General features: G+C 52.6%; 1 protein-coding gene across 1 annotated transcript in view; it reads right to left on the bottom strand.

Moving 5' to 3' along the window:
• Positions 1–11393, bottom strand: part of LOC138525606 (sodium/potassium-transporting ATPase subunit alpha-1) — a 58234-nt gene extending 46841 nt beyond the window's left edge. The window contains exon 1 of the mRNA XM_069635647.1: positions 11170–11393. Coding sequence (XP_069491748.1) covers positions 11170–11181 — 12 coding nt within the window. The 5' untranslated portion in view covers positions 11182–11393. The remainder of the gene's footprint in view (positions 1–11169) is intronic.
• Between the last annotated feature and the right edge of the window lie 2913 nt (positions 11394–14306).

Below are 14306 nucleotides of genomic sequence, written 5' to 3'. Positions count from 1 at the left end.
TAGAATTGCAATGGTTGTTATTCTCACAGATATCTTAGGAGAGTAAAAGATTGCCGCCCAAGTTTCGGCATAGGAGCGATTACAGTAATTCAAATTCACACATTTAGCAAGTTTGGCACGATGAAAATCAAAAACTTTACATTTCATGAGTATGTGTTGTGATGTTTCTATAGTGGTTATATCATTGCAAAACCGACAATGCCCCGATTCTTTTTTAATCAAACCTCGTCTTAATAGAATGTCATTAACCGGCCATAGGTTAAAGCGGAATCTTAGTTGTGGGGATGGACATTTCATCAAATAGTCAGCTATTGTGCGTAATTGTTTATGACCGAAGAGGAGTCTATCAAAATCCTTAAGTTTAAGGCATTTCTCGTGAGTTGTCACCCAAACCATTTGATTTAGCTTTTGCTCGATTTGGATTTGTTATCAAACATCAATTGAGATATCCGCTTTTGCTAGTGCGTTTATAGTGTGGGTTCTCCATTGCAGTTGGAAAGTGTGGTCTGAAGATATTAAGAAGTCGGCCAACACTGCGAGGCTGTTTCTCATCGAAATTCCCATGATACATTTTCTGAACAGGCTACACATTTTCCAAGTTATTTGGGCTTGAATTGATACAAGTCCCAGTTCAAATCTAATAAGCAGGTTCATTTAACACTGTTTTCCAGAACTTTGCTTCAATTCGATCCCAGAATGTGACAGATTGGGTAAAACAGATTCAAGTCCATATGTAATGACAGGTATAATTTTCTGCTGATAGAATGACATAAGAGGGGCACATGAAAATTTCCCAAATTTTGCATAAACAATTCTTGCTTGCGAGGTGAGCATCAATTTGCCGCGCAATGTTATTTCAAATGGATTATCAGATGTTATATTGTTGAAATTCGTCCCCAAGTATTTATACTCCGAGACCACTTCCAGTTTATGGTTAGATATTGTCCAATGAAATTTGTTCATCTGGTCATTCAGGCCTGGATGGCGCAACACGAACTATGCCTCAACGATGACAAGACTGAGCGCCTATTACTAGGATCAACTCAACAACCTCAACAAATTAGACCAAGCCTACCATCATTGACGGTAATGACATCAAGGTCTCTAAAGACACAAACTCTAGGTGTCTATTTGGACTCTTTCCCTGAACAGACAAACAAATGCAGAAAGGTCGGCATCAGCCTATACTTGCAAACTTACCACCGCCTGCAGACCTTTTCTCAACCCTCTAACTGCATTACCCTTGCAAGAACACTCATGTCTAGAATCAACTACTGCAGTGCCCTCTACTTGGCGACTAGCCTAACCTCAAACTGCAAACTATCCAAAATGATGCCATAAGGGCAGCTCTCAACATCCCTAGACGGTCTCATAATTCTAACGTCAGATCTGATCTTGGATGGCTCCTGGTCCTGAAAACACTAGCCTTGACTCAAATGCTTGGACAGCAATGCCCCTCGTTACCTCTCCTTTCGCGTTACACTACACACCTCCTCTCGACCCACTAGATCAGCTCAAACTCACAGCCTAATCCTGCCTAGATTTAAACTCCAAAAAGCAGGTGGTGTGAGCTTCCCTGTCTGTCCTAGCTTAAAAACTCTGGAACTCACTGCCTACCTCCATCAGAACTGAGCTTTTGTCCCTAACTTTCAAGAACACCACCATATCTTGGCTGTTCACACAGAACCCATGAAGCTCCTTTCACTTACCGACTGGTAATATATCTTGCCTGTGTATATACACGCTACAATGTACTTGTATTATAATTTGTAAATTGCTTTATTGTATGCATGTTATTTGTTTATAGTGTAACCTGTATCTAAGAATATGCGCCTGGTTGCCCAGGGACCTGGCGCCGCTTTACAAGTAAACCAAACAGTCTCTGATATTTTGGTCCTCATTCACACAACCCCCATTTTAAAAAATCAAATAACATTTTTTTAAAAAAAAATAAACCCTTGCGGTTTGTAATATTCCCAGCACCAGACTAGGCCACAATTCTACTGCTTCCAGGGTTCGAAATGGAGGGGAGCGGGAGCGATTCGGCTCCAGCTTCTAGCATAGCAGAGCCTGGTGAGCTTGACACCAACAGCTACAAGGAGCCATTTTGCCTCCTAGTACTAACTGGAGGTCTTCCAAACATGTAAATGTTTAACTTTGAGCAGCTGAGAATGTTAAGAAGAATTGGAACACCTCAAATACACATTTAAATACAAAGGTTCACACAAAATGGACAAAACAGAGGAGCATCGCTGGTGGCTCCCGCTTCCCCTGTGGTAGCTCCTGCCCACAGGGTGATGCCCCAACAACCAGGAGCTGTGTTTAGCTCCTGCCTACAGGGTGATGCCCAACACCCTGGAGCTTGATTTAACCCCTGCTGGATGAATTTCAATTTCGAACCCTGTGCTTCACTGCAACATAAACCAATACAGTACTTGTCCTTTCCACTGGCACAAACGAAGGTTTGGCTCCCATTGCCAAGCAAGAGCTGAAATGGCCATGTGACACGGGAGAGAGGACCGGTCGGGGCAAGAAAAGGAGCTAAAGGGTTTGAGAAAGCAACAAAAGGGGCTAAGATGGACTTAGGCAACAAAAGAGGCGAAGGGCAAGAACACGGGTTGTGGAAAATAAAAGCTAGATGGTTCTGCTGCAAGAAAAGGGGCTATACTAGTCGACGGTGGAGAGGGGTGGGGGGGCAGACAAGAGACTAATCCACAGCAGTATTCAAACTATGGGGCGCGACCCTGCGGCAGGAGGGGGCTCAGCACACGGCTTGAAAAGTCCAGAGTCGACTAAGAGTAGTCAGGACTAAGCAGACGTTTGTCAAATTACTACCGCCCCACCCCTGCTGGGCCGTGAAAGTGACGTTCTGCCATCACTATGCTGAAGTATTCCACCACTCTGAATGATTGACACCTCACTCGCAGTGACCCTTCTTCAGTTGACAGCACAAACTTTACCCAATTCTCTCATAGTTAGACTAGCAACACATATTCCAACGCCCTGTGAGTCTCATCATTGTGTTGTGCGGTTGTTGTGGCAGACAGACTGTTTCACAGAGACTAAAATGCATAGCCACAGTTAGGACTTTTGAAAGGCCTGCCGTGCTGGTGAGATGGGCTCCCCTCTTATTAACCTCGACCACCCAAGAACTACACCATTGGGTTTAGCTTTTCTTTTGGGGTGCCATCCCACTCGGGTCCAGTCACGCGGCAAACAGGATTTATTCCAGACATTCACCCGAGTGAAGCGTGTGAACCTGTGGGCACTTTTTTGGGATTAGAAACCGTTCTTTAGTTTAAAAGGGGTTGGGGACGGGGAGGGGACTCAAGAAAGGGGCAAAACGGGCCTAGGGCAGCCAAGGGGGCATTATCAGGGGCTAAAGGGTTCCAGGGCAACACAAAGGGTCTAAAGGGGACAAAATGGGGCTGGGCAGCAAAAAGGGTTAGAAGCAACGAAAGGGGCCTTAATGGAACTGCAGAAAAATGGATCTGTGGCGTGTAAAGGGGTTAGGACAACTGGTTCGGGGAGGAGTAACAAAAATTAACCTTTTTGTAATTTCCAGGAAGTGTTCCAGTCCCGACAGCCACCGGAGCAGGACCCCCAAAAGAAAACATTCTGCTGGTGTGCCTAGCAGCACTTGTGCACCGTGCCATATATCATAACCTGTACAGAAGCACGTATGCTGGACTGTTTGTCCTGTCCCAGCCAATCAATGAGCGGCTGGGGAGGGAACCAGCAGTCAAGACTGGCCGGAGCACTAGGGAGTGGGCAAGCACCCAGTGGGTCTCATGGAACTTAGCGGGGGATGTTGCCATCGATATTTCAGAAAACATAGGCTGGCGGAGAGTTGCTTCCTGAAGACGCAGTAAGATTACGCAGATCTTAGTCCCAAGGGAAGAGCATTCCAGCACTTGGGATCCAGCACCGGGAACCTGGCGCCCCCTGGAGCTAGGGATAGTCAAGTGGTGGGGGTAGGCAGAGCGAGTCGGCCTGGTGGACAGTCGTTTGAGGAACCGCCCTGTTAGAGGCATTTGTGCGAGAGGGGCAGGGATTTGAAGATGATGCCCCCTCGGATGTGCAGCCAGTGAGCATTTCTTTGCACTGCCGAGATGTGCTCACGCTTTGGAATGTGTTATTTTGTATAATTGTAGTTTGTTGATATTGCAGGAGTCGAGCACCAAGCATGAGGGCTCTAGCAATGGTGGTACAACATTATAGGGTAAAAAAGGTCTGTGTGCAGCCGATAACCCGTCTTAGTGTGACAGAGTGGCATCCAAAGAGATTCCACAAGTGTTGACATTACTGGCCACTGGGATTATGTCGTCTATTCTTGGATACTTTTTTTAAGCGACTGAGAGCCAACTTCAGCTCATCGTGGAGGCAAAGGTGATGAGCAGTCACCTAAGCCTGGATTTTGTAGTAGAGCTGCGCAAACCCGTTTTGTAATTTCCAGAAAGGAGGAGCAGAATCTGCATGTCATAGCATAGTTTGTGTAGGTTTGTCATCCAGCAAGTCAAAAAGCGGCTTAGTAATGTTCTAGAGGGTTGCAGACACGTACAAGCCAGACACTGCATGAGACTGGGGCAGTGGCGCCAGATGAGAAAAATCTCATGCTTCCGTCAGGCTGGAAGGAGGAAATCCAGGTGATGGCATGAGGTGAAAGTATGCTGCTGTAGTCTCGGCACAGTATTTGATGATCAACTAAATCAAAGGCTGCAGGCCGGTTAAACAGTAAGAACAGAGCATCTTCGCAATTTCATACAATTGGTTCTTAAGGTCCAAGAGGGCAGTTTACTTGCCATGGCCAGGATGGAAGCCTGATTGATAAAAGATTGGCGATTTATAACAAGCTTTATACCCAGAGGTTTCCAAGCACAGACCCAGGGATCGAACCTGTGTTGCTCTGTGTCGTCTTGCTTCCAAGGCGAGCATGTTGCCCCTGAGCTATCCTCCGGAGACTGGCATAGGCCCAGCATGTTTTGAGCATCAAGAAAACTGATTTGCGGGTAGGCTGCACGGTCAAGGATTTTCTGCAGAAAGGGAACAGTTCTGACCAGGCAGTAGCGGTATTGATGTCCAGCATAGGTTTTTTTTTTGTTGGGGGGGGAGGGGGCGGTGGGGGTCCCAGGCGTCCTTAAGGCTGTGGGGACAGAGCAAGAGAAGGAAGAGTTGATGAAGGTGGCAAGGAAGGGAGCAAGGTGTTCTACCCATTCCTTTATGACTGTAGTTGGATACATGTCTCCCTGGCAGCGAGAAGGACCCAATTCTCAACAAGTGTTTTTGCAATTGATTTTTTGTTATAATGTGGAAATTGTGTAATAGGGCCTTTTGGATGTTAGCGCACCAGGCAATGTGCTGTAAACAGTTTGTGGAGGGGGAAATTGGAGATACCAATTCCTGCATAATGGTGAAAAGCTCCCGGGAGCTAGATTTAGCTTTCTCAATTCTAGTGATCCAAGTGTATATGGATAGCCTTTTTGTAGGTACTGGTGGATTGTAGGTAGAGGGCTCCGTTTTGCACAGTAGGGTTGCAATAGAAAGGGCTTTCCTAAAGGCAAGTGGTGCCAGTGTGGACCGCCGTAGTCAGCACGGTGTGGTCCACCTGGGCGGCAGGGTTGATGGTTAGGTTTGGAGCGTGTTGTTCATGTAGCAGGGGAAGGATGTACGACTTGGTATGGAGCCGCGGGTGGCTGTGGTGCTGTGTGTAGGTCGGTCAAAACAGGGTTTGTTAGCAGTGATGTACATCCCAATCAAGCAGTCGCCCTTTGCAGCGTGTTGGCGATGCATTGTGTGAAACCCAACTTATTGAGGGAAAGTGGGTAGAGATTTGGTCTTGGTCTTCTTGGCCATTAAAACCAAGGCTGAAGTCTCCCAAGAGAAGGGTTTTGGAGGTCGACAGGAGTAGGTGAATATCCTCTTCGAATGACGATTGGACTGGGGCGCTGTAAGCCAGGTGGGAGGTAAACGCAGCATTGAGTGAAGTATTGAGCTTGGTGGTTAGCAACTCCCTTGTGGGGAAAATGTAGTTGGTGATTGCTGCAAAGCTTACGGAGTCTCTAGGTACTAGGGCGACACCCACACATCTAGCAACTCTCATCTCTTTGATATGACAGGTAATACACAGAGGTTCCAAGCGCGGACCCGGGGGAACGAACCTGTGTTGTTCGATGTCTTCTTGTTTCCCCGAGCTATCCTTTACAATAGATTGGGTAGTGAAGGGGTATGCGCCAGAGGCTGTATGAAGCCAGTATATCCATGTTGAGGATTTCCAGGGCATGAGCGGAGAGAGACCTTGCATTCACTAGGGTGCCTTCACATTTGACTGGTCTTATCGTGGGACAGCATAGATTCAGGCAAGAGCTAAGTGGGTAGTATAGGAGGTGTCAGCCATGCGGGACAGTGAGGCTGTGCCCAGATGGGCTTACTGGGTGCAGTTGGTCAAGTGGTCTTGCAAGGTTGGGGAGGGAGCTAGAAATGGCGTTTGTGGCTGCGTGTAGCAAGTGCCTGGTTGGCCATGATCTGAATTTGGATTGTTGTCGCTCTAGTCTGAGGAGCCAGGCTGGAGTGCTCAGCGGTTTCATGGCTCGAGGTTGTGGTGACATGATATGTTGAAGGGGTACTTTGTTTTTTCGGAAGTGGGGCTCGTGTTGAGAGGTGCGTGCGTCGATCCTGACCTGTGTGGGGTGCACGAGAGTAAGTGAATCGTGGCGTGTGGTTGGAGCTCGTTGTGCACGGGACGTTCGCGAGCGGGTTGAGAGGCGCCTCTGCACGGCATTGTTTGCAGGACCTCCCTTCTGCCGCCTGTGTCAGGGCAGAAAGGCATACATGGGCGAGGTTTGGCATTGCAGGCAGACCCATTCCACTCTTCACTGCGGAAGATGGGGCCCAGGGTGAAAGTGGTAATGAAACAACGGATTCCCGGGTATTCTTCCAAGTTACCTCCCCCCCCCCCGCCCCCAACAAAGCAAGAAACGGATGTGGAGAATGCGCGTCACAGGCTGGAGGAGGGCCTGCAGGAATACAGCGCAAAGGCATGAGAGAATACCGGCATGGAAGTGTCACGACATAACACGTGTGCAGACCTTCACTGGGAGTCATCAGCCAATCCCATTGACGCACTCTAGGCAAAGTGCACGGAAGGCATCATGTAACTAACACATGGTGCAAAGACCAGGCAGTCAAAAGCCCCCCTCCCCCCCAGCACACAATTCTATCTCGCTAAAAGTCACATACCACTCGCCAATAGCCAGTGGCGAGAGCCTAGGGTGCTGCATAGATAAGCACAGGTCGGCTTTTTCCCCACCCTTTATATAAATGCTAAATCCTCTAAAATCGGTAGCCATAGAAACGAGAATGGCTTTGCATCTGGAATTTGAAACGAAAGCACTACCTGCACATCGGGGCACGCCCCGAGGCTAGCACTGCAGAATCAGCCTAGGAGGCTCTTTCCACATTGTGATGCAATTCGTAAAATTGTCTTTGCTTTCATGGGTTGGAACCCTGGGTTGACTAAACTCTCAGAAGAAGTTCCCACAGCAACGTCCAGCCTTCAAGGTTTGTCTTAGAGGCGAAATAGTACACCCCCTTCGCCACTGAAGGCAGCCAGGCATCAGCCGCTAAGCGGGGAACCGGGTAGCAAACGGGTGCTGCTCAGTTTCCAAGACGAGGGCATTGCTCAAGCTATCCTTCCTGCCACTACTGAAGCGGGTCAACCACTGGGGTAGCAAGGTACCAGCCAGGGATAAAAAGTCACGCTCTCGAGCTATCCTGTCTGCCACTACTGAAGGGGGGGGGGCGGAGAGGGGGTCGCTACCAGCCAGGGATAAAAAGTCACGCTGTAAACAGAAGTCCACACCCAGGTGAACTAGCACACAACCACCCACCAACCCTCACAACGCTACCACTGTCTAACTGTGGCAAAGAGCAGGAATGAGCACTACAGCACAGCGGGCAACGCTCTTACCTAGCGAGTGAGGTAGTACTGGGAAGACAGCCTATCATAGTAGGCCACTTGGTACGCTGTGCAGTGTGATGGTGCAAGAGGACTTCTACTTGCCTCCGCTCACACCACCCACTTCACCTCGGTCCAAGAAACCAGGATCACCCCTCAAACGGAGGAGAGCTGGTGTTCCGAAAACCTCCTGGCAGTACCTTCCCCTCCTCCAAACACCACGGGTCCAGCGCCACATGGTTCTGCAAGGAGTAAATCGCATGTAGTAAATAACGATTCACGTTATTATAGCGTGCCAGTGAATTCACCACATGCGCCACGCAAGAGGCGTATGGCATTACTGTGGCATGGTTGGTCCTGCTACCTTGGGGCATATAAGTACCTATATCAAAGGCCGCTTTGACCCCCCCTTAAGTCTGTTCTCCGGGGCAGCTGCTGCCCAGTGGGCAATGCTCATGAAATCTGTCGACTCCATAGGATGCCGCGAGATCCCGGTCCATTATGCACACTTAAGGATCCACATACAGACAGTTACATGTCACAAAGTTATGTCACCAGTGGCATCTGAAGAGAAAAGTAGCTCCTGGTAGCTGATGGCGCCAAGCTAACCAGGCGCTATAGAGATGGAAGCTGGAGGTGAATGGCTCCCAGCAATGACCAACCGTGCATGGCATCTGGGGTGCACAATTCAAGCATCAATACTCTGCACGCGAGATGCCAGGTCTCATAGGGCTCTGCCCGCAGCGCAGCGCGACGCAGCCGTCATGGGCACAGTGTCAGGGCACACACCTCAGAACCACAGCAGCCCAAGTGGACAGGGTGCGCTTGAAGCACCGGATAAGGAACCAACCTTCAGGTGTCAGCCCTGGCTCAACACGTTGAACCGCAGTAGGAGGTCGACAGACACGACGGGCACACTGCTGGCAGTACACAATGTACGGGCACACGTGGCCCTTATGGCAGAGTCCGGCCCATCATCTCCATGGGCAGCAGGGCATCCGCATGAACCACAACCATTACCAGAGCCAGGCACAGGGAAATGCAGGGCCTCCTGGATTCCTGCTGGGAAAGACTGACCAAGGGAGTACAGGAGGGAGAGCCATGGCAAGCGCAGGGCCAAGGGGGCTGCTTCCCCGGCCCCACACGCCCGTGATGCACTGGCAGGCCGTCAAGGCAGCTCGTCTATAGGGGCACTAGAGCAAAAAGGGCAGACAAGAAAATCCTGCCTGGACTACACAGGATGCCAGCCGAACCCAACTACACCTACACCACTGAAGTGCTTCTCATGTGCCCGCCAGGCTCTAGAGAAGCACAGCATTCTCGGGAGATCGCCCAGCAAACCGGGGCACCTCAATGCGTTTTGCTAGGCAAGCCTCTAGTTGAGTCGCATTGCTCTTTTAAACGAAATCCCTAAAGCACAGGGTAAGATCACGCCTAAGCATGTATAGGGTTTGCATCCAGGTAACCAGACTGCCAGGCAGAGGCAGAACTGCGACAAGAAATGTCCATTCCGAGAAACTACCCGCATGTAAAGCGTGGCTGATCTTCTGGGGGACCCCGCTCGCCCCGAGTATTGATTGACCAGGAGTGTTGATGCACCACTCACTGGGCAAGAACCAGGGGCGGCTCACAGCCGTGCCACCACAAGTGTTCGGTGCACCAGCTGATGGGGTGGAGGAAAGGGGCTGTCCCTGCGACCCTCCCCCCCCTCCCCCCGCAGAGCAGGTGGCAGCCCCGGCCACGGCAGAGACTCCATCTTATCGGAGCAGCCTTGGCAGCCCTGCCAAGCCTAAGTGCCTCGGTGTGTAATGGAAAAATACGGATGCAGGAGGCGGCCGCACCACATTGGCGCATGCTTCGGGGCGAGGGAGGTGGGGGGCCTGGAGACAGGCAACATACCGGCCCCAACAACCAGGACATACATGGATCTACGACAAGAGTGCAGCCCGAGTCCAACACACTCATAGGCACACCACCGACACGAGAAGCCAGCTTCCACAGGGGAGGGAATCACACGCCACAGGGGAGGGAAACCAGCTTCCACAGGGGAGGGAAACCAGCTTCCACAGGGGAGGGAAACCAGCTTCCACCGGGGAGGGAAACCAGCTTCCACCGGGGAGGGAAACCAGCTTCCACCGGGGAGGGAAACCAGCTTCCACCGGGGAGGGAATCACACGCCACAGGGGAGGGAATCACACGCCACAGGGGAGGGAATCACACGCCACAGGGGAGGGAATCACACGCCACAGGGGAGGGAATCCAGCTTCCACAGGGGAGGGAATCACACGCCACAGGGGAGGGAATCCAGCTTCCACAGGGGAGGGAATCACACGCCACAGGGGAGGGAATCCAGCTTCCACAGGGGAGGGAATCACACGCCACAGGGGAGGGAATCCAGCTTCCACAGGAGGGGGGGCACACCACAGGGGAGGGAATCCAGCTTCCACAGGAGGGGGGGGCACACCACAGGGGAGGGAATCCAGCTTCCACAGGAGGGGGGGCACACCACAGGGGAGGGAATCCAGCTTCCACAGGAGGGGGGGGGGCACACCACAGGGGAGGGAATCCAGCTTCCACAGGAGGGGGGGGGCACACCACAGGGGAGGGAATCCAGCTTCCACAGGAGGGGGGGGGAGGCACACCACAGGGGAGGGAATCCAGCTTCCACAGGAGGGGGGGGGGGGGAGGCACACCACAGGGGAGGGAATCCAGCTTCCACAGGGGAGGGAATCACACGCCACAGGGGAGGGAATCCAGCTTCCACAGGAGGGGGGGAGGGAGGCACACTACTGGACAACGGAAACCAGGAGCCCAAGGACACACCACCGAGAGGAGAAACCAGCTTCCACAGGGCTCGCCACTGGGGGGGGGGGGGGGGGGGGGTCTACACCAAGTAATGCCTGGCTCGGTGCCAGGGCTGGGGTAGCCAGCGGGAGGGGGCACCAGAGCCAGCCAGCTACAGGTGCATACTCAGTGCACGCCCGTGCACAGTGAGCCCAGGCTACCCCAATCCATATCCAGCACCGCGAGCCCGGCCCGTGCACCCTCCTAACCCCGCCAGTGCCCGGGGATCCTAACCCGGGGCACGGCGGCTCCTTGTCACACAAAATACAAAGCGATGGGGGGGGGGGGGGGCAATCATGTTTGTTCTCGCGGGGGCGGGGGGCTTGGTAACATGTGCATTCACGATGGGCTGGGCCATATTTGGGTCTTACCCCGTAGCCCATGGTGGCGGTGGTGCGCGCTGCCGCTCCGCTTCCGGGTCCCGACTCTCGCCGGCACCGCGCTTCCGGGTCACGTGCAGACGCTGCGTCGCTCCCTCGCTCGCTCGCGCCTCGGCTGGAGCCCTGTGCCTCGCGCCACCCGCTCGCCCTGCTCCCAGAACTGTCTGACACCAGAGCTCCAGTCCACGCGCCCTCATATACGCCGCCGCCGCGCGAGCTCGCCGTCTGACGTCACGGCAACTCGGGATTGAGCGGCGGGAGGGCGGGGCGTCGCTAGGAAGAGTCTCGCGACCTGTAGGAGGGAGAGAAGGCGGGGCCTACAGGGGAAGACGTCACGTGAAGGAGCGGCACAGGGGCGTGGCTCCACACAGGCGCCAGAGGCTAGTAACGGCTCCTTTGAAAGAGGCGGCGACATCTGCGAGTCTTCAACCTATCACAGGGCTCCTGGCCGTGTGACCAATCACAGCGCCACGTTCCCCTCACGCCTCCGGTGCACTACAGAGCCGCACTCAGCCTGCAGTGCAGTGCGGCACAGGAGCCTGTAGCCCGCTGCCTGCAGTGCAGGGAGCCCACTCCTCGGCACTGCTGCGGGAATCCACAGCCTGCAGTGCAGCACAAGAACCCGCTGCACAACAATGCAGTGGAAATCCACAGCCTGCAGTGCAGCACAGGAGCCCACTGCACAGTACTGCAGCAGCAATCCACACAGCCTGCAGTGCAGCACAGAAGCCCACTGCACAATACTGCAGCGGCAATCCACAGCCTGCAGTGCAGCACAGAAGCCCACTGCACAATACTGCAGCGGCAATCCACAGCCTGCAGTGCAGCACAGAAGCCCACTGCACAATACTGCAGCGGCAATCCACACGGCCTGCAGTGCAGGGAGCCCACTCCTCGGCACTGCTGCAGTAATCCACAGCCCGCAGTGCAGCACAAGAGCCCACTGCACAATACTGCAGCGGCAATCCACACAGCCTGCAGTGCAGCACAGAAGCCCACTGCACAATAATGCAGCAGCAATCCACACAGCCTGCAGTGCAGCACAGAAGCCCACTGCACAATACTGCAGTGGAAATCCACACAGCCTGCAGTGCAGCACAGAAGCCCACTGCACAATAATGCAGCAGCAATCCACACAGCCTGCAGTGCAGCACAGAAGCCCACTGCACAATACTGCAGTGGAAATCCACACAGCCTGCAGTGCAGCACAGAAGCCCACTGCACAATACTGCAGCAGCAATCCACAGCCTGCAGTGCAGGGAGCCCACTCCACGGCACTGCTGCGGGAATCCACAGCCTGCAGTGCAGGAAGCCCACTGCACAATACTGCAACGGCAATCCACAGCCTGCAGCGCAGCACAGGAGCCCACTGCAGCAGCAATCCACAGCCCGCAGTGCAGCACAGGAGCTCACTGCACAATACTGCAGCAGCAATCCACAGCCTGCAGTGCAGGGAGCCCACTCCACGTCACTGCTGCGGGAATCCACAGCCTGCAGTGCAGCACAGGAGCCCACTGCAGCAGCAATCCACAGTGAAGCACAGGAGCCCTCTGCACAATACTGCAGTGGAAATCCACAGCCTGCATGGATGAGCCCAAGTATCAAAATGCCTATCCAAATCGGGTCTGCTTCCTCCAGCATTTTCACCTAGTTCTCTAAAACCCCTGAACAATCCTAAACAAACATATCAACCCTCCTGTCATAGCATGACCCCAGGCTAACCATCAATAACATTTAAAAAAATTAAAAAGAAAAATCTTTATTGGCCTACAATCCACAGCCTGCAGTGCAGGGAGCCCACTCCACGGTCCTGCTGTGGGAATCCACAGCCTGCAGTGCAGCACAGGAGCCCACTGCACAATACTGCAGCTGCAACCCACAGCCTGCAGTGCAGCACAGGAGCCCACTGCACAGTACTGCAGCTGCAACCCAGAGCCTGCAGTGCAGCAGAGGAGCCCACTGCACAGTACTGCAGCAACAATCCACAGCCTGCAGTGCAGCACAGGAGATCACTGCACAGTACTGCAGCAGCAATCCACAGCCTGCAGTGCAGGAGCCTGCAGACCACTGCACATTACTGCAGCAACAATCCACAGCCTGCAATGCACCACAGGAGGCTGCTGCACAATACTGCAGCAGAAATCCACAGCCTGCAGTGCAGCACAAGAGACCACTGCATGATACTGCAGCGGCAATCCACAGCTTGCAGTGCAGCAGGAGCCCACTGCAGCAGCAATCCACAGCATGCTGTGCAGTGCAGCACAGAAGCCTGCAGCCCACTGCACAGTACTGCAGCAGCAATCCACAGCCTGCAGTGCAGCACAAGAACCCGCTGCACAACAATGCAGCGGCAATCCACAGCCTGCAGTGCAGCACAGGAGCCCACTGCACAGTACTGCAACGGCAATCCACAGCTTGCAGTGCAGCACAGGAGCCTCCTGCAGGATACTGCAGCAGTAATCTGCAGCCTGCAGTGCAGCACAGGAGACCACTGCACAGTACTGGAGCGACAATCCACAACCTTATCCAGAATCCAAACCTTCACAACCCAAAAAATAAAGGGAAACTAGAGAAATGGTCTCCCCCGTTTCCATCATGGTGGGGCAATCAAAATTATGATCAATAATTATACACCCCTTTGCAATGATACCTATCCTCTACAAGAGGGTTGACTCCCTTGTAAAATTCTTTTAGGAATGCAAATCTCCAAGAATCTAGACCAAAAAAAAATCCAGTGGGCTAAAAACTGGGGGTGGGGCCGAAATCAAATTGCCTAACTTCCTTCCATACCACAAAGCCTTCATAGTCAACCAAATCATACACCACCCGTCTACTTGGAGGACGCCCTTTCTCAACCCTTCCCATTGGATTGCAGTCTCTTGATGAGCCCAATTATCAAAAGGCCTATCCAAACGTGTCTGCTTCCTCCAGCAGTTTCATCTAGTTCTCTAAAACCCCTGAACAATCCAAAACAAACGTATCACCCTCCTGTCATGGCATGACCCCAGGCTAACCATCAATAACATTTCAAAAAATAAAAAGAAAGAAAAATCTATATTGGCCTACATTAGTAGAGGAATATTCAACATTCAACTAGTGGTGAATGAGAGCAGTGCTACTTTATACAT

This window comes from Ambystoma mexicanum, chromosome 7p, assembly GCF_040938575.1.
Source record: "Ambystoma mexicanum isolate Mex_15411 chromosome 7p, UKY_AmexF1_1, whole genome shotgun sequence".
Lineage (NCBI taxonomy): Eukaryota > Metazoa > Chordata > Amphibia > Caudata > Ambystomatidae > Ambystoma > Ambystoma mexicanum.
Note: the sequence above shows the minus strand (reverse complement) of the source record. Positions and strands in the feature narration are given on the sequence as shown.